At 41.4% G+C, this 21,050-nt stretch overlaps 1 protein-coding gene across 2 annotated transcripts in view; it reads right to left on the reverse strand.

Annotated features, from left to right (window-relative positions):
- Nucleotides 1-33: 33 nt before the first annotated feature.
- The window catches only part of ITGA6 (integrin subunit alpha 6), an 84,752-nt gene continuing 63,735 nt past the window's right edge, over nucleotides 34-21,050 (reverse strand). The window contains exons 14-26 of one of the 2 annotated variants that reach the window (XM_052656210.1): nucleotides 20,095-20,210; nucleotides 19,788-19,977; nucleotides 19,610-19,693; nucleotides 19,434-19,513; nucleotides 19,202-19,279; nucleotides 19,012-19,114; nucleotides 17,436-17,609; nucleotides 15,541-15,639; nucleotides 15,332-15,442; nucleotides 15,134-15,232; nucleotides 5,596-5,721; nucleotides 3,044-3,173; nucleotides 794-860 (exon numbers count right to left, since the gene is read on the reverse strand). In XM_052656210.1, the coding sequence (XP_052512170.1) occupies nucleotides 3,066-3,173; nucleotides 5,596-5,721; nucleotides 15,134-15,232; nucleotides 15,332-15,442; nucleotides 15,541-15,639; nucleotides 17,436-17,609; nucleotides 19,012-19,114; nucleotides 19,202-19,279; nucleotides 19,434-19,513; nucleotides 19,610-19,693; nucleotides 19,788-19,977; nucleotides 20,095-20,210 (1,368 nt within the window). In that variant the 3' untranslated portion in view covers nucleotides 794-860; nucleotides 3,044-3,065. Of the gene's footprint in view, nucleotides 861-3,043; nucleotides 3,174-5,595; nucleotides 5,722-15,133; nucleotides 15,233-15,331; nucleotides 15,443-15,540; nucleotides 15,640-17,435; nucleotides 17,610-19,011; nucleotides 19,115-19,201; nucleotides 19,280-19,433; nucleotides 19,514-19,609; nucleotides 19,694-19,787; nucleotides 19,978-20,094; nucleotides 20,211-21,050 lie in introns of both variants that reach the window. The other variant, XM_052656203.1, reaches the window with a different exon arrangement.

Here is a 21,050-nt window from a genome sequence, read left to right on the forward strand (position 1 = left end):
CTGTTAGTCAATAACAAAATGGTTTGTAAAAAAGAAAAATAAATACCATATACAAATAAGTATAACTAGCATTCAAATCTGTTATGCCTGTGTATTTTAGTGAAAGGGAAATGAAACCTGTGTGTATTTGGCGTGAGCAGGTATTCACACGTCTAGGAAATGGAAAAAGATGGCAGGATGGCAACATCACCTTCTATTGCACATTTAATTTATGGGAGCACTTTAGTTTGAACACGGTTACCCTGATGGCATAGGGTTGTGATGCAGGACAGTTAACTGGCATGTTCTCCCGTCCTATGAGAACAACACTGGCAGAGGTGGTGCCGAGGTTGGGACGGTCACTCTGTTGGCGCAGGGGTCATGGTGCCTTCTTCCAGCTACACCTTTGGAAGGATGTCGCGTAAGAGTAACCGGGCAGGCCCTTCCCCAGCACAAGTAAGTCAAAAACAAAGGCAACCCGGAACGTTAAATTAAGGCAGTTAAAGAAAAATCCATTCTAACAGCCTTCAATTTCGCTGTGCAAAACAGGAGCCTCGGGCTACGTAACAACGTCCACAGTTAAAACTGTAGGCCCGTACTGTTGTGCAGTCTGTCTGAAATCAGTATTCAGATATTGAACAGGTTTTTCAATCCATCTGAGTGTCTGGGTTAGGGAAAAAATAAAGCAGTTTGGGTACTGTGAAGCTTTTCTGGCCTCCCTAGGAGTAGCTTTCATTTTCATTCCACTTTGTGATCCACTGTTTCTTTTCAGGGTTATCATTATATTTTTCATCTTGGATCTCTCGCTCTTCTTTCCGGATCCTTACAGCATGGTATCGGGGAACGCTATCATCGTACCTAGAGCGTTTAAAGAATCCACACTGGAGACAGGAGGAAAAAGAAACAGACACAAATTAAGTAATTCCAAGAAGGGCAAGTCCACTAGATGGTAATATCTAAGCTTTCTGTTCAGCTATGCCTAAATTTGGACTGAGACAAAGAATAAAAGACATGGTTTTCTTTTAAGAAGGAACTAATAGGTCAAAAAGAAATAGTAATAGCCAGTGAGGATAAACAGCAGAGAACAGCTGTAAAACTGGAAGAAAAGTCCCTTTTCCCATCTTGTCTTTCCATCTTATTATAGCAATGTTAGTTACTTCTAAGAGTTGAAGAGTTTATGAAATAGTGCTTCCATTTTTTTTACAATCACCATACTATATGTGAAAGATCTAACTTTCAGATTACTAGAACATCATGTTAATTTCAAGGACAACTTTTTTCAAGGTCATAAACCAAAGATTATTCCATGCCCCTCTTCCACTAACAAAATGGAAATCAGGTCACAAATATTTCACAAATTACTACTTGAAATGGGTGATTTAATCTCCTCTCCTTCGAGGCTCCAGTACTTCTTTCTTAATAGCTAAGATGTAATTTATACTGCCTGGATTTCCAAATGAAGCCTCCAAACTAAGCTGTTTCATTAATAAATCATGCAGTGACTGTGTCCTGCAATAAAATCATTCACCACAAAGAATTTGAGAAACTATCACTAGACTGAATTTCAGAGCATCCTCTAATTTCTTTTCTTTTTGGCAAAAATACAGCATTTACACTTAGATTATTAATGAATATATATTTTATAAATCTTTAAAACATATTCAATCTGATCCAAAGTAGGTTTTTATTGGAAACATACCTGGAAATTCTTAAGTCAGATTGAATTTTTTTAATGAATAAAATATATATGTATTTTTAAAAAAGATGTCTTTAATTTTTAAATGCAGATAAAAGATAGATGAGGAAGATACTTAGAATATGTTGATTAATGTGTTTACTATTTGATATCAATAGGCACAGAACATTTGTTTTGAATGATGTTAAGCTATAAAAATGGCATGGGGCAAAATAAAATTATGTACAAGTTTATCACTAAATTGGTGAGGAAAATGGGACAAGAATTTTTGTTCTAAGGCCTTTTCTATTTTCTGCAAAAAAAGCCAAAACACCTATCTGTCACATAGTGTGACTATTGCCCCATTTAAACAAAGACGAAATCGGGGTGATACATAAACTGAAATGGAAATGCTGGGATTCATCATGACAGGGCCATGGAAAGGGATTACAGGGGTAATTCTACCCTCTGGTGCCCACAGAAATGGAAAAAGGAATCGTTGCCAATTCCTGTTTCCATGGAGTTACGAATAAGAGAAGCCAAACATGAACTTAAAATCAGCTGAGACCCAGGGCTGAAAAAAATTTCTAGGAACATGGAACAAGATCAAACTCCATTACAACGTTGTGAATAAACTGTCCACAGCATTTTTATATTAAACTTTTGTAAACTGAAGGCCATGTTGGCAAAGAATCATCTTCTGAAGTTGACCATAATGTCTATCACACCAGTAGTGAAGAGTTTGTTGTAATGGTCTTTGACTTGTAGTAGATATGCAGGGAAAGGAAGCTGCATGCTTAGCCAGCATAAAACAATTTCTGAGCAATAATAAAAGCATTCCAAGCCTTGCCCCATCATTTTATAGCACAAAAATCAAAAAGATGACAGTGAGAAAGCCTTCTCTTCAAGAGAAACACAATGTTTCCAACATGCAACAGGTTAATTAGGCAGTCAACACAAGCTTCTCTCTGTGGGAAATTCCAAAATGGACAAGAAATCTGACATGATTTCTTATGCATCTTTGAAATTCCAAGTGGTATGCTACATACTAGATTAACAACACGTGGCAAACGGGTCAACTGTAGAGGTCTAACACCTCCTATGTGTACGTAGATTGCAGTTTTCTTCATTGCTGTGGGTGATGTCTATTAACAACAACAAAAAGTAACTCACCTGCAACGAAAGATTCTTTGTGCACTGTTTTTTTTTTTAAAGTAAGCTTTCAAGTGAAATAAATGAAATAAAATAAATTCAAGCAAGGCAAGCCAGTGTGGACATTTGGAAAACGTCTGTTAATGGGACACACACAGCAAGCTGTTGCTTTTAAAGTTAGCCACCACAACCATAGCAGGGTCCACAGCTAGCAATTAAAAAACATTGATCAATTACCAATTACAGAAGTAGATCAATACTACGCATCAGAAGTAAGCCTCTCTTTATCAGACGGCTGAGCATGGATCTCAGCCTTGTGATAGGTGGCATCATAGTGATCTTTCTTATTTCTCTTGAAGAAACCACACTACAAGGAAGCAAGGTATTTAGTCAGTGTTACAGTTCTGTGTAAAAGCTAAACAAAAGAAAAATCTCAGAGTTTAACCTGTTTCCTCCTTACAGCTTGCTTACAAAGAGACCACTATGGATCGACCAAAAGGGAACAAACCCGATACCGTGTGACACAGTGCCATCAAGTGTGCTGTATACTCAGTTGCTAAGTCCTGTCTGACTCTTTACAAAGACTGCATGGACTATAGCCCACCAGGCTCCTCAGTCCATGGAATTTTCCAGGCGAGAACACTGGACTGGATTGCCATTTCCTTCTCCAGGGACTCTTCCTGACCCAGGGATCTGCTTGGCAGGCAGATTCTTTACCATGGCGCCACCTGGGAAGCCTCAGTGACGTCAATTAACCCAACTCTTATTACCAGAGGTCTCTGGTCAAATATTTATACGGATGACACTAGCAAATTGATTTTTCTATTTGTAACAAATCCTAAGGGCCAAAATCATTCTAAAAGGGAAAATATTTACACATCTGATCACAGTTTTGGGTAGTTTCTTCTTGCAGGGCTTCCTAGGTAGCTCAGTGGTAAAGAATCTGCCTGCCAATGCAGGAGACATGGGTTCGATCCCTGGGTCAGGAATATCCCCTGGAGGAGAAAACGGTAATCCACTCTAGCATTCTTGCCTGGGAAATTTCACAGAGGAGCCTGATGGGCTATAGTCCATCGGGCTGCAAAAAGTTGGACACAACTCAGCACACAGTTTCTTCTTGCAGGGGATATGGAGTCTAGAAATATGCAAAAGATTGACATCTGCAGTTTACTGATTCAAAGTGTAAAGAATAAATTCTCTAAGACTTATAGCACAAATCCAAATAAAAGAGACACTGAATATTTTTCTGTCCTTTTCAGTGAATTTGATGGGATAAGTGCCATCTACTTAGGCCTCTGTGGGGTAAATCACAATATAAATTTGAACATACCATCATGAAATAATGATTGCTATCACTTCCCCAAATTCTGAGCCACCATGTATCATTTAAGTGATAGTAATCTGTGCTCCTCAGATTAGGTCACTCTAAATTACAGAGATATAGGAAAAAGACTGTCCTTGTAGGACCTCTTCTGGAGAGCATAGAAGGCCATCCTCAAATATCAAACTTCATATTCAGCTTTGGATATCAAAATAATTTCCAGAGCATCTCCTGTATCAGCTGGCTGTACTCAGACAAACCTACTATCTGAAATAAACATCAGGTAGGGCCGGCTGACTTCCCATGGGAGGATGGGTCGTGGCATAAGCAGATACCAAACTTCAATCACACGACTGGAGGACACCCAAAAACTATCTCAAAATTATCTTTGCAAAAGGAAGTTAACTTGGAAAATAAAAAGAGATGCCCAATATTTGAAAGTGAAACTTTCTTAAGTCCTTGTCCATTATACTTGGATCCAAAGAAAAGGATAGTTTGATCCTAGGGACTAGTAGTTGAGTTTCATCATTCTTGGCCTCTAGACCAGACATGTTTGGAAATCCCAAATTTCTGGCCTTTTAGAAAAGTAGTAATACACTGTATACATAATGTCACAGTAATTAAAACATTAGTATTCCTAATGTTTTAGAACTGAGTAAAGGATAGAGACTATAAATATCCTCTCTTCACATCATGTCAAGTTGAGTTGCCAAATAAGTCATTACAAACTTTGTTTTGAGTTTTTTGGGATTGTTGATAAGTCTGTGAATCTCCATTACTAACTGAGAATAACCCAAAATCTATAGGTGATAGTTTTTGCCAAGAAAAGTATGTGACATCTCATACATTTTTTGTAATGTCAACTATTTACTGGTAGAAAGCAGAGGGAAGATACTGCATTATATTTACAGGACCAGACTCTAATGAAGTACATCATATTAAACAGATCATCCTTATGCTTGATATAGGCTATGGTGACCACTTTGAGAGTCATTGATTTCATGCTTTCCTATTTCCTAATCTAGCTGCAACTGTAACAAACCCCCATGGTGCCATGAACATTTCTTTTCAACAAAAGTTAAAATTAATAGGGATACAGATTCTGATTAGGGTGATAACCAACTTGGCTTAGATTCAGAACTTGATCATCAATAAAGAAACGGTCATAGTGGTAAAAATTTTAAAAATTATTATCTGCCAAACATGCTATAGTATATGTGAAAACACTGAAATTTACACACTTAAGAAACTCCTTATATAAATACTATTCCTTTATAAAATATTAGATAGGTATTCAGATCTTCATTATATAATTCTTGAGTTTGCTGTATTTTGGAAAAATTTCATAGAAAAAAATGTTGGGAAAAAGCAGCAATGAAAAATGTATGTACTATCAGTGTTAATTTACTTTAACAAGAAAACCTGAAATAGTTTATATCACAAAACTCAAGTGCCAGATATGACTTACCTTCCACAGTAAAAAGACTAATAGACCAAGCATCAAAATCCCAGCAAGAATGGCCACTAGGATGATCCACCAAGGTACTGCTGAATGTTGAGCTACAGTCTTTGAGGGAAACACAGTCACACGAACCTATGGGGCGTAAAGGAAAGCAATGCCATTACAAACTTGGGTGAGAATTAAACCCTGAGTTTGTATCACTAATTCTGCTTCTAGATACACTTGGTCAATGTAGCCTATAGATGGATGATGTGTCTTTTTGGTGTGAGTTCCTTTCCTTTAGTAATGGAATATTGCTTCAAGAGGCATTTCTTGGAGCTCTTTTCCCAGAACCTGGAAAATGCTGAATTATGTTTTGATGAAATAATTGCTTCTGTGCTAACTTATCTTTTATAAATTTTTATAATCAACAGAAGTAGAGGAAATTGTATAATGAACCATCATTTATTCATCAGCAAGTTTCAACAGTTACCAAGAGGGATACAACCAATCTTGTTATATCTACATTAATATAACCTGGTATTTTTTTGAGAACAATCACCCTCTCTTAATTAAGCATTCAACAATGGCAACAAAAGGGTCCATTTATGCACAATTAGCCTACATTCCTCACTCATATTTTAAAGATGTTACGAAATATAAAAGAGGAATGGAGCTACACTACTGACACCATTCTAATTTTCCCTTAAGGTTGAAAGCAAGCAGGACCCAGTGGGGCCCTCAGCAGACCAAAGCTTTATGGTTCAAACCTGACAGTTGCTTGGAACCACACGATTGTGATGGTCATCTTTGAAAACAGAAGATTACCTCTTCCCCAGCACATAGCCCCTTCTTTTCTTCCCTAAGTAATCTCAGAACAAAACCGGGGGAGTTGGTTCTTTGGGACACGAGTTCACCTTCTTCCCAGGATTGCTAGCTTCCTCAATAAATCTCTCTTTTCTTTTACCTAACACTTCTCTCTCAGTATTGGATTCTTGGGTTACGGGAAGCCAAACCTAAGTTCAGCAACAGGATAGCAAACTAAAGACCCTCATAAAGAATAAAATTTCCTGAAATGGCTTGCTGTCATTTACTACGACAATATGTATAGACAAACGAGACTCTGAATTCATTCAGAGGCAGCTTACAGCTTTAAGCAGCAGCTGATGGAAAAAGACTCTGATGCTGGGAGGGATCGGGGGCAGGAGGAAAAGGGGACGACAGAGGACGAGATGGCTGGATGGCATCACTGACTCGATGGACGTGAATCTGAGTGAACTCCGGGAGTTGGTGATGGACAGGGAAGCCTGGCATGCTGCAATTCATGGGGTCGCAGAGAGTCGGACACGACTGAGCAACTGAATTGACTGACTGATGTGTTTAAGCTCTAAACACTTGATAGCTGGCAAATACCAATTGAATAGAAGTGTTTATTCAGAAATCTAAAAAGTTGCTTATGGTAATTTGCAACAACTTGGTTATGTGAGCTTAGAATTCAAGCGGATTTCTGTGATGCCAGAAGGTTTTTTCCAGGAAACTAATCTTCAAAGCTTATAAAAGACCTGGTGAAAGCTACAAATATGACTTTGTAAACTATACTGATTACTCATTTATCAGTTTGAAGTTTCTGCTGTTTTTGAATTTAAAGAATATAAAGTGAAGGGTAAAGAAAACTTAAGAGGGAACAATTTAACTCCTGAGAAGTGTTTCTAGTTAAGTATTCTACATTAGTATTGAATTCTGGATGCTGCCTAAAATGCTTCCATGTCTACACTGTGATTCAATACTACCATACTAGAACCCTTAAAAAAAAAAAAAAAAAAAAAACCTCTTAAAGTACTTCTATCTATACTAGAAAACAAGTTTTCAACCTGCTCTTACAGTATATACTTAAAAGCAGGAACTGCTTTCCTTTAAACATCTTTAATAGGACAGAATTCACATTAAGAGTTTTCTAAACTCTAACCACATAAACACCTTTATCAGCTACTATGTTTCCTGTTATGGTCTCAATGAAGTTTCACTTAAGCTTTCAGCCCAGTGCAGGGCCTCCTGACTCACTTCCTCTTGCCTCCCTTTCCCCAACAGGTGTCCTAGCTTTAAGCTAAAACAACTCTTTCTTGAGATTACTGGTTGAAGCAGAGAGGTACCCAAGAAGTAGGGAAGAGAGAATGGTGAGAGACCAGTAAATAATAAATATAGTTGATGTGAGTGCTAAATCAGACAATCCTAAACTAAAAATATTACTTCAACTAGCCTACGGTTTATCTTGGCTTCCCAGGTACACAGCGGTAAAGAATCTGCCTGCCAGTACAGGAAACACAAGGGATGCAGGTTCAGTCCTTGGGTCCAGAAGATCCTCTGGAGAAGGGAACAGCTACCCACTCCAGTATTCTTGCCTGGAGAATTCCAAGGACAGAGGAGCCCGGCGGCCTACAGTCCATGGGGTTGCACAAAGTCGGGCACCACTTAGCAGCATGCACACACACATGCTTTATCTCATTTAACTCTGCTTCCCTAGTATGTAGCATAGGCAAGCCGCACAGTATCCCTGGGGCAAGGTGATGACTTGGAAGGGCCATTCTCATTTTTAAGAATAAGTCCTGATGAAGCCTTTTGAAGTGGAGAGCGGACACTGGTCCACAGACACAGGAATCAGCCGCGGTACCAGTCTTTCAAATGGATTCTCCTAGAGGGAAACCACGCCCCAAAATGGCTGCAATCCGACAGCCATAAGGGCTGAACAAGGTAGTTTTTTATTTTGTGGGGTTGGGGGTCGGGTGCAGTGTTGGCAGGAACTCAGCTGAGAGCTCTAAGCCCCAGGTCTGGCTACCATTCTAATCAGATCTTGGAGCTTTTTAGAAACTCAAACAAGTCACTGTGCCTCAGACTGAGGACGAACGCTGGGCTCTGGGCCACACATTTAAGGTTCAGATGTGCTCTGCAAACCCAGTGTGTGTTTGTGTGCAAGACCACGCCACAGGAAGGCAAGAGAGGCCAGTCAGCAAGATTTTATTGTTTGTTTCCTTAAACTGTCAGCTCTGTGTCGGGTGTGTGTGTGTGCGTGTATGGTGGTCATTCTCCAGCTGGGACTGAGAATAGGAGGAGGGGAGCGGAGCCGGCCTAAGAATCGGGTTGGGGGAGACCAACTATGAGCTGAGATTCCCAGAGCTCTGGACACCTTGTCTCATCTCGTCACAGCAACTGTTACTGATGAACAATGACAGGTTCAGGTGAGTAGAAACTACTCCAACTTCAAAAACAAACAAACAAAAAAACTGTTTTGCTTGCATTAAAATCTAGGCATTTCCACAGGGATGACCTCTGCACGTGAACCTCATCCATCATGCGTCCATCAGAGGAAAAGGGTTTAATTCTGCTGATGCATTAAATTCCATCACCAGTGAGCAGTGCTGAGATCACATGAGCTTGCCCCCAGCCAAAACTGTTTCCCTAAATCACTCTTCAATGTAATATACTCCACTTTCATTGAACTTTAGTATAAGATATTCACCCAATGAAGGGATTTTCGTTATCTTTTACAAAACTATTAAGGAAACCATCCCCTTAGTGAGTGTTCTTCATATTAGAAATTCATCTGATAGAAGAATCCACATCTCAAGTCCTTCTCTGAATTTAGAACCAAAAAATGAAAATCTCCTCCACCCTGAAGAATAACATGCCTACTTCCACTTATCACACTCATTCTCATCTTTGGCAGGTAGGAAGTTTACCCACTCTTCCTATTCCTTAGGAATGAAGTTCAGTTCAGTTGCTCAGTCGTGTCCAACTCTTTGCAACCCCATGAACCACCACATGCCAGGCCTCCCTGTCCATCACCAACTCCCAGAGTCTACCCAAACCCATGTCCATTGAGTCGGTGATGCCATCTAACCATCTCATCTTCTGTCATCCCCTTCTCTTCCTGCCCTCAATCTTTCGCAGCATCAGGGTCTTTTCAAATGAGTCAGCTCTTCACGTCCGGTGGCCAAAGTATTGGAGTTTCAGCTTCAACATCAATTCTTCCAATAAACACCCAGGACTGGTCTCCTTTAGGATGGACTGGTTGCATCTCTTTGCATTCCAAGAGTCTTCTCCAACACCACAGTTCAAAAGCATCAATTCCTCAATGCTCAGCTTTCTTCATAGTCCAACTCTCATATCCATACCTGACTACTGGAAAAAACCATAGCCTTGACAGACAGACCTTTGTTGGCAAAGTAACGTCTCTCCTTTCTAATATGCTGTCTAGGTTGGTCATAACTTTCCTTCCAAGGAGTCTTCATTTCATGGCTGCAATCACCATCTGCAATGATTTTGGAGCCCCCCAAAATAAAGTCAGCCACTGTTCCCACTGTTTCCCCATCTATTTGCTATTAAGTGATAGGACTGGATGCCATGATCTTCGTTTTCTGAATGCTGAGCTTTAAGCCAACTTTTTCACTCTCCTTCACTTTCATCAAGAGGCTCTTTAGTTCTTCACTTTCTGCCATAAGGGTGGTATCATCTGCATATCTGAAATTATTAATATTTCTCCCGGCAACCTTGATTCCAGCTTGTGATTCTTCCAGCCCAGCGTTTCTCATGATGTACTCTGCATAGAAGTTAAATAAGCAGGGTGACAATACACAGCCTTGACGTACTCCTTTCCCTATTTGGAACCAGTCTGTTGTTCCATGTCCAGTTCTAACGGTTGCTTCCTGACCTGCATACAGGTTTCTCAAGAGGCAGGTCAGGTGGTCTGGTATTCCCATCTCTCTCAGAATTTTCCACAGTTTATTGTGATCCACAAAGTCAGTGGCTCAGAGGGTAAAGCATCTGCCTGCAATGCAGCAGACCTGGGTTCAATCCCTGGGTCAGGAAGATCCCCTGGAGAAGGAAATGGCAACCCACTCCAGTACTCTTGCCTGGAAAATCCCATAGACAGAGAAGCCTGGTAGACTACAGTCCCTGGGATCGCAAAGAGTCAGACACGACTGAGCGACTTCACTTTCACAAAGTCAAAGGCTTTGGCACAGTCAATAAAGCAGAAAGAGATGTTTTTCTGGAACTCTTGCGTTTTCGATGATCCAGCGGATGTTGGCAATTTGACCTCTGGTTCCTCTGCCTTTTCTAAAACCAGCTTGAACATCTGGAAGTTCACAGTTCACATATTGCTGAAGCCTGGCTTGGAGAATTTTGAGCATTACTTTACTAGCGTGTGAGATGAGTGCAATTGTGTAGTAGTTTGATCATTCTTTGGCATTGCCTTTCTTTGAGAAGGAATGAAGTGGGGATATGTAAGTATAACCAATAAGAAACTTCCTCCTTCCTTGGCTGAATTCAACAAATCTCTCCCGGTTCACTCTCTCCTGTGTTCATTCAGTCGTGTCTGACTCTTTGGGACCCCATGGACTGTGGCCCACAGGCTCCTTTGTCCATGGAATTTTCCAGGCAAGAATACTGGAGTGGGTTGCCATTTCCTACTCCAGGGGATCTTCCTGACCCAGGGGTTGAACCTGAATCTCTTGTGTCTCCTACACTGGCAGGTGGATTCTTTACCATGCTGCTGCTAAGTCGCTTCAGTCGTGTCCGACTCTGTGCGACCCCATAGACGGCAGCCCACCAGGCTCCCCCATCCCCGGGATTCTCCAGGCAAGAACACTGGAGTGGGTTGCCATTTCCTTCTCCAATGCATGAAAGTGAAAAGTGAAAGTGAAGTTGCTCAGTCGTGTCCGACTCTTAGCGACCCCATGGACTGCAGCCCACCAGGCTCCTCCATCCATGGGATTTTCCAGGCAAGAGTACTGGAGTGGGGTGCCATTGCCTTCTCCACTTGACCACTGCACCATGTGGCAAGCCCCACTCACTGTCTCCTAGACCATGAAATTCGTAGCAACTGACACTATCTTATTCAATTTTGCTTCTCTAGCACTTTTGTGAGGAAGGCTTCTCTAGCACTTTTGCAGTACATCCATGGCTAATTGGCTTGTTAACTGGATCAATTTAATTGACGCTAAAATTTTAGTAACCATCTTATCTGGTTCAGTTGGGTGACCAGCTCTCCCTGACTTTTATTATAACAATATCTTAAATGTGTTTTATTAAGAAATGAACACAGATGGGAGGGAGGTTCAAGAGGGAGAGAACATATGTATACCTATGACTGATTCATGTTAATGTTTGGCAGAAACGAACACAATTCTGTAAAGCAATTATCCTTCAATTAAAAAAATAAATATTTTAAAAAAGAACACAAAACTCTTAAAATTGGTTGGGTTATAAGGAAACAAATTTTTTTTTTTTTATCTTTTTAAAGCCAGGATTAGAGTAAAAGCAATGGGAAAACATATCAACATTAAGACCAAAAGACAAGGCTGAATTATTCAACCTCCTTTGCTTCATGTCCAAAGAAAAATAATCTAGACAGTGGAAAAGACGGAGAATCAAGATAAAAATGAAATTGAAATCCTCAGTAAGTGAGGGAATAATAAATGAAGGCATTTTGACACTTGAAATAAGCTTGAATCTTTAGACCCCCACCCCCCAAACTGCACCTTAAAATACTAAAGAAACATGTAGATATGATAGATGAGCTATTATATCTCAGAAATCAGTTAACAGAAAAGGTAACAGAACACTAGAGATTAAAAAGTCTCTGTTTTCAAAAGAAATGGGTTCTAGATATGAGACTAATCCACTTTCAAATCTACCAGTTATTAAATAAATCAAGTAGCATTATAGCAAAGATTCCAATTCCCATTAGTAGGCATGGGCTCCCAAAGCCCTGAGAACATGAAATGCCCAAGAGAACCTCATTTGCATTTGTGACCCAGCCACCAGTCTAGACACCATGGCCTTCAGTTCCATCATCTTCAAGAAAACAAGAGCACTTGATGAGAAGTCATGAGCCCAAGGTCTGGTCTTACCTCCACCCCACATGCTGGTCCTGTGACCCTGAGGGACAGACAACCTTCCTTGGACTCAGTTTTCTCATCTGAACTTGAGATTTGGGGACTTCATGGGGAGCAAGTAATTTAGAGTCAAAGAATAGGGGCCCAGAAGCCAGAATGGTATAGATTTCAATCCAGGACCCCGAATGACATCCCCTGTCTATGCCTGCTTCCCTTTTTGTAAAGTGGGTACAATGTCTACCTTGGCATTCTCCTGCAGCTTAGATGATAGTATATGGGTAAAGCATCTAGTAGATGGCAGACATTTAATTAGTGCTTTATTAATATTAGTTTCTTCCCTCTGAAGTTTTCTTCTCTTTGAAGCTCAGTGATTCTCAGGATTGCTGATTAAAGCTACAGAAAGTTATAGCAACTGCCTTTAGTCAGAAAGGGAGAGAAAGGATTCCCAGGAAGGGTGTGGTTTGACGGTCCTTAAGGTCCATCTAGTCAAGGCTATGGTTTTTCCTGTGGTCATGTACGGATGTGAGAGTTGGACTGTGAAGAAGGCTGAGCACCGAAGAATTGATGCTTTTGAACTGTGGTGTTGGAGAAGGCTCTTGAGAGTCCCTTGGACTGCAAGGAGATCCAACCAGTCCATTCTGAAGGAGATCAGCCCTGGGATTTCTTTGGAAGGAATGATGCTAAAGCTGAAACTCCAGTACTTTGGCCACCTCATGCGAAGAGTTAACTCATTGGAAAAGACTTTGATGCTGGGAGGGATTGGGGGCAGGAGGAGAAGGGGACGACAGAGGATGAGATGGCTGGATGGCATCACTGACTCGATGGACTTGAATCTGAGTGAACTTCAGGAGTTGGTGATGGACAGGGAGGCCTGGTGTGCTGCAATTCATGGGGTCGCCAAGAGTCGGACACGACTAAGTGACTGAACTGAACTGAACTGATGATGCCTTATTAGTAAAGGTAGAGGAACGTCCCTGGTGGTCCAGTGGTTAAGAATTTGCTTTCCAAAGCACAGGATGTGGGTTCAATCCCTGGTTGGGGAACTAAGATCCCACAGCCAAGGGGCAACTGAGCCCACATGTCACAACAAGCCTGCGCACAACGAAGACTCAGTGCACCCAAAAAATTAAATTTAATTTAAAATTTTTAAAAAGATGTAGAAAGGTAGGAGTAACCTGCAAAGACAACATAAGGTCATGGTGAGGGTACATCCTGGTTAAGTCTGGGACAGTCCCAGTTTACACCACATGCCCCAGCATCCTGCCCAGTTTAGCACTTGCCCAGACAGATGTTTGTATTCCAGTTGAGATGGTAAATTTTAATTAAGGGTCACTATATTCCAGAAACCAAGGTCATCAGGGAGACACACTGGATTTCAGCTGGTCAAAGGACTGAAGCCTAGACATTTGCCTTAAGTACATCAACAGATCAGCTTCAGGACAGTAGTTCTTCTCCATTCACTCTCTTTTGCAAAACACTCCCACCTGTGACCTCTAGTCATTTACTTTGAGAGCCTGATACAAGTCCCTGTGGGGCCAGACCCCCTACCCCCAACTAGGAGCCCTTTACTATACACAAGCTTCTGCTGCTACTCCTGGTCAACAGTTTTCTTAATTACCTGGATGAAAACACCCAAGACATGCTTCTTGGTTTTAAAAAGATAAAGCTTGCAAGGAAAGAAAGTTACCAGAGAGCAAATGATCAAGACTCAAAATTACACTGTAAGCCCAAACAACAGACCAAAAGTAAACCACGCAAGATGCCAGGATGCACTTAAAGGCGTGTATTTACATTTTTAAAAACTGCTCAAGGGTGCAACGTGGGAAATACAGTTTGACAGCACATTCAGATGAAAACACCTGGAAGTTTCAGTAGAAAACAAACAGAAAAATAGTAGCTGCCAGAAATGCAAACCATCTTCAGCAACCATTTAAAGACCACAGTTTAGGCTGAACTAACAGAAGCTGGGAGGCTGTTAAAGGGAAAGTTAAGCTGAACTAGGCAGACCACACGTCCACTCTCCTTCCTGGAGCAGGCCCAGGAAGAAAAGAGATCTGGAACCTCTGCAGCTGCATCGGGCAGGACAGATAATTGAAGAGCTGGGTGGTCAGCTTCGAAGAGAGTAAGAGAGGTATGTCCGAGAAAGCATGACAGTTTCCTTCAATTATTTCAAAGGCTGCTACATGGCTGAGAAGGAGGACTTATGCTGGGACTTGTTCCGGGGGCATAATCAGGAACTGATCTTAGAAGATTCAAGTCTCAGTGCCTATATAGAGATGGTTTCTAACCACTGCCACTGGCCATACATGCCAAGAGCTCCCCCATAGCGCAGTGAGGTTACCATTAGTAGGAGTACGCCAACATTGGCATTGGCATGAGGGGCGGTACAAAATGTGGGACCTTTAGACTTAGGAGGTGCACCCCACCTCTCCTTGAGCCAACAGCTCTCAAGTCTGTCCCATCTGCAGCAGAACGAGATGACTTGAGTCACGTCTTTCTTCCATGATTCTACTGAAATACAACTTGGGGTGGGTACCACCTTAAGACACGATCTGCTTTCTCTTTAAAGGGAGTATTAGTGAGAGACATGAGTCCAGAACAGCGTGTCCTCAGGCCATGGGCGTGGGGTGGAGGGAGAGAGATCAGCTAAGTGAAGCCCACAGAACCCTAACCTGAGTGCCTGCGTTGGGCAGCTTGATGTTCTCGGTGGCGGCAGTGACATCAATGGAGGCCCGCACGAGAATGTCCAAGTAGTTCATCTTGGAGTATTCCTGTTTGGAGACAAAGTGAGTGAAAGCGTGAGTGAAAAGAGAAATGTTCTAGCAGGTGGCAGACGGCTTGGGGGACATAGCCTGCGGTGGGGGTCACACCTCCAGAAACGTGCTGTTCCATAACCTCGAGCGCAGAACCACGGAGGCCTTGCTGTCCAGCCCTCGCAGCGGGCACTTGATGTTCACACAGTTCACGTTCACGCTGCAGTTCTGGGGAGAAAAAGAAGAACAGGAGTAACAGCACAATGGTCTGGGGAAGGCCTTCCCACCACCACCTGGAAAACTCACAGCTCTTGAAAAATACTCACAAGGGTCTGATATTTTCTTTCAGAAAATAAAGAAAATTTTCTGCCATCATCTGTCTGTCTTTCGGCAATTTCTCGTTTCCTTCTTGAGTTGTGAGCCTCCTGAAAAGAATTACATCTGAAATACTTCCACCAAGTGTAATTTTTGGCATTACTGTACAAATCTCCTGTCCATAGGGTCACAGAGTCGGACACGACTAAAGCGACTTAGCATGCATACATGCATTGGAGAAGGAAATGGCAACCCACTCCAATATTCTTGCCTGGAGAATCCCAGGGATGGCAGGGCCTGGCGGGCTGCCGTCTACGGGGTCGCACAGAGTCGGACACGACTGAAGCGACTTAGCAGCAGCAGCAGCAGCAGTACAAATCTCCCAGATTATGCCAAATTCACGAATGATAATCTTCACCTTTCTGCCAGCACCAAGGTGCATAAATAATGTAAGTGTAAGATCACAAAGTGTTAATTACCAACCTCACTTCAACTTTATTTTTCAAGGTAATTTCCTTTCATTCCAGCCTTAAAACTCAGAGTGAGACAAAGGCTTTCTTTGTTCTGCTGTCTCCTCACCAAACTGTGAGCATCCTGAGACCAGGAACCAATCTCATTCCTCTACCCCTAGGCACTTAGACCAGTACCTAACATAACTGTAAAAAGCCAGCACATCCTGAATGAGCGACACGGAATGAGGAAAAGGGAAAGTAGCAAAAGATCGAGTGTGATTTATTCAAAGGAGAATACTGAAAACTAAGCCAAGGAAGATGCTTTAAGGTTTCATTTTTCAGACTTCCCCAGTGGTACAGTGGATAAGAATGCACCTGCCAATGCAGGGGACACAGGTTCAATCCCTGGTCCGGGAAGCTCTCACATACCTCAGGGCAACTAAAGCGCATGTGCCACAACCACTGAGCCCAGGCCCTAGAGCCCACAACCAGGAGCCCATGCGCCTGTGCTCCACAGTAAGAGAAGCCACTGCGAAGAGAAGCCCATGCACCGCAAGGAAGAGCAGCCCCCGGTCACCACAACTAGAAGAAAGCCAAGAGCAGCAACAAAGACCCAGCAAATCCAAAACAGGTAAATAAACTGCATTTTTCTTAAAGATTAGGAGTAATGGACCATCTTGTGACTCCAAGTTGATGAATATAAACCACCAACTATGAACACTGGTCACACCCAGTCACCTTAGAATTTAAAAGAAACAGACTTGCAATAACAAAGCAAGTCTTTATCAGAATGGAGCATAAATGATAGACCAGATAGTTAAGTGTGGAGCAGTAGAGAGAGAGGTTAACAGTGCAGGCTGTGAAAACAAGCAGGGCTGTGCATGAATGCACTGCCCTCATAACTGCTGAGTGACTCTGAGCAGGTGAATCTCTCTGATTTTCAATGTGCTCATCTATGAAATGGTGGGGATGAAACAAATACCTCATCAGACAAGCAAGAGAATAAAATGAGAAAATGCAAACCAAATGCTAAGCATGGTGCTTGAGACATAACAAGTACTCAATAAATATTTTCTATTTTAAAAAGAACGAAAAGTCTTCAAGGTCACTTGCTAAGGTGCCAGTATGTTCTGTAATGCTTGATTCTACTGGGAGTTAACACTGGCTGGCCCATCCCCAGGGCATGCCCTTATATGTCACACTGGGCCTTCAAACTTCAGAAAATGTCATTTGCTTCAACATGCACAAAATGACCCTGACTTATATGCCACAGTGGTCCCTAATCAGCAGAAATCCTCAGCCTGACTTGGTTACTCAAAACAAAACAGAAACTATGACACCAAAGGGAAAAAAAATCCAACATGCCAGAATGTCAGCTTCCCAAGGCGAGCAATGATTTCCCCCTTCTCTCATATTAACATCTATGGAGACATGAGACAGATGCGTCAACATACCGTTAGTTTCAGGAAGTTTACTTCACCCTGTGGCTCACAAGTTATTTTTTCCAATCCTTTTGATTCTACTTTTACCAAATAAAGCAACCATTTGCCGTTGCTAATTTCTTTTGGCCACTGGATATTCAAGGTTGCTGTGCCGAGGTTTTTAAGAGGTTTGCCCAAGTTAATTACCTGTTAGAAAATAATATGTATTATCTCAGTGTAATTCTCTCAACATAAAATTAAGTAAGCAGTTCCTATTGCCAAGAAAAAAAGCCAAAATATCTGGCATAATCCAACAATAAAAGCGCAGGCACCGAAAGTGGACTTTGGCTAGGGCATTCAAAATAGAGATTTGTGTTTAAAGATTCTTGTCAATAAAAATGTGGGGGGGGAGGAGTTCAAAGAGAAATAATTGTTCCTTCAATCCAGGAACAACTTCTGTGTGCAACAGAATCTGCCAGGCTCTCAAAATGCCCAGGGAAAAGTCACGTGTGTTCTCGTATCGCTCTGTAACCACTCTGCCTTGCAGGCGACACAGCCAGTGTGGAGACAGTGCAGCTATAACCTGCTTCTGGGAAGCCCCACCTACTGCAAAAAATGAAGCTGCCTCTGTCCTGACCACAGGGCGGGGGCTTGGGATAACAAATGAGAGACCCAGAGTAGGGCCATTCTGGCAGCCGTGAACCCATGAGTCCAAGCTGGGGACAGGGCAGGGAGCAACTCCGTGCAACAGAAGTCTAAAGAGTTTGTGTGAAAGACTGCTCCAGAACCCACAGACCTCTTTGCAGCCACATCTGCATAGGTATCATAATCACCACCACCCCCTAGCTGTCACAGTTCTGTCTGTAAAGCAAAGAGATGCTTTCAGAGGAGAATTCCACCTCTTCATCCTGCTAGAGTCAAGAGTGGACCCATTTTTCTTTTTCAGACTTTCACCTCAACAACAGTCACTATGCTTTCAGGAATATGATTTGAGCCACACAGACCTGAACCTGCGTATGAGTTATGAGTCCCCTCTGTACCATGCACTTATGTTCATTTGACTGGACTTAAGAGCCACTGTGACTACCTACTTTGGAATGGGTCAGAGCAATCGTCAGCCTTCCTTAACAGGTATTCGTCAAACCCACATTCACCATCATAAAACTGCTTGGGAAAGGTCAGTGAACATTAACCATAAGCAATAAGAGAGATGACCTTATAAGAGAGGAAGAAAATTTATTTCTTCATTCATACATTCTAAAGCCAAATAACATTTTGAGATTTTTGTTTTATAGACAGACTCTAGGGAGAAAAAAATCAAGTATTTCTTTGTCTCAACACCACATTTATTATTAATACATTAAAACTCCCTAAGAAGAAAAAGACCAAACTGAATTTGATTCTGAACAACGTCCTATGCTGAATGAAGCTGTGGTTCTCCATTCTGAAAGACAACTTTTACACTAAGCCACTACGCTGTTTAAAAACTGGCAAGCTCCCTTTATCACGCTTGTTTATTGTTACTTATTAAAACTACATATTCAAGATCATATACAGCATAGGTTAGCTTCTGATACACAGACTGGAAGGGCCAACTGCAACCACTTACCCTGAACTCGTACTCAATTAAACTTCCCACGTCCTCTTCAGATTTCATCGCTTGCTCGCCAACTACCGTACCTCCAAAATACACCTGGGAAGGTTTAGCAACTCTGTTCAATTAAAAAACACCAGTTTTAGTGAGAATTGTAAATGGTTCTTTCAGACACTGATTTGTTATGCTAAACACAAACACTTACCCAGAGACCGATAAAAGCAGTTCAATAACCACTTTTGCTGTAGCTGTAATTGAAGCCAAATTATCTTGATTGCTTGTTCTGAAAAAATGAAAGGGAAACAATAGGGTTTTATTGTAACAGTCAGTTTTCTCATTAAATTACACTTCTTTTATGAGTTAGATAAAGGCCAATTCATTGACTGGCTGTGTTTTCATGAAATAATTCTGAATGGAAGGTTGAAAGAATCTCTTACGTTTCCAACTTCAGATTAATATCCAGATCTGTGGTGTCAAAGGTGACCTCAGTTGTACTCAAAATCAAATAAAAAGTAACCTAAGAAACAGAAATAGCTGTTACCATAGGCTGAACATATTGACACTGCAATCGTGTTTTCAAAATTAAAATACAGTATGTAAAGGCATCACCTACACTGGAATTTCTTTTAAAAGGATTCCCAAGCTCACAGTCTGCCTGTGAGCCATTCTGGTTGGCAACACAACTCAACTGCTTCTCCTGTAATAGAAAAAACAGGCCAGATCACAAAACATTCACTTACCACACAATGTTTTTTTTTTCCCCCTCCAAGATGGTCTCTTAAAATACTTACAGGGAAAGCCCTCAGTTCTCTATATGCAGAATAAGTCAGAGTGTCTGGAAAAGTGGCAATGAGTTTAGCTTCGTGAGCGTCGTCACCATCTTTGGTGGGATTCTTTGGGTTAGAAGGGTTGTTCGTCACTGTTATTTCTAAAGCAATGTCCTTCTGATCTTTTAGAACTAGTTCTGGTACACCTTTTTGACTATTATAAAAAAAAAAAGGAAAACAACAAAGTTCTCAATAGATTTGCAATAACCTTTCACAAAAAGTCACTGCAAAGCCAGAGCCATTTTTGCTAGTACTACAGCGCAATTCTTACATTGGTAAATAAGAAAATTTGTCCTGATTTCCTTCTCGGGTACAAAATTTATACTCTAGCTTAAGGTTGCTGTTACATATGTTGTCGTCTCCACATCCCTCTTTTAAGAAGTGCACCTGTAGGAAAACAAAATTGTAATTTACACCATTTAGGACTGTAAATAGGAGACTGTTTCCATACGGTTCATTCCCATCGTGACAATTACCATAGCAGAATTCAAACTGCAAACATTGCACTGAATGCCCACTCTGTCCTTTAATGAAACTGGTTTCAGAACACTTTGACCAAGGCACTGAGATGCTGTAGGGCAGTAAAGAGTAGGCCTGGCTCAGCTGTGTGGCTCTGGGCCGGTCACTTAATCTTTCATAGTCTAGGTTTCAACACAGGTGACGTGGGGATACCACTGCCCTGCTATACAGGGTTACTGTAAGAATTAACGATAATAATGACAGCACTACCTAACACATGACCACGTATTTAAACTCATGCAATCCTCACAAGGGACTATGACACATATACTGTTCAGAGACCCACTGCACAGATGGGGAAACAGAGTTCAAGGTTAGGAAAGCAAAGGACAGAGTATCTTGCACTATGCTAAGGGATGCTTGATAATCACACTAATCAATAATTAGGAAAATGGTCTTCTTGTTTTTTATGTTTAACATGACTATGAAGCTTGTGTATATGGGAATATACAGAAGAAATATTAATGTAACAATAAGTGACACTGACAAGTACAACAAGGCTGTATATTGTGACCTTGCTTATTTAACTTATATGCAGAATGCATCATGGGAAATGCTGGGCTGGATGAATTACAAGCTAGAATCAAGACTGTCAGGAGAAATATCAACAATCTCAGATATGCAGATGACACTGCTCTAATAATAGCAAGTGAAGAGGAACTAAAGGGCCTCTTGATGAGGGTGAAAGAAGAGAGTGAAAAAGTTGGC

The sequence above is a fragment of the Budorcas taxicolor genome, chromosome 2, assembly GCF_023091745.1.
Source record: "Budorcas taxicolor isolate Tak-1 chromosome 2, Takin1.1, whole genome shotgun sequence".
NCBI classification, from domain to species: Eukaryota; Metazoa; Chordata; class Mammalia; order Artiodactyla; family Bovidae; genus Budorcas; species Budorcas taxicolor.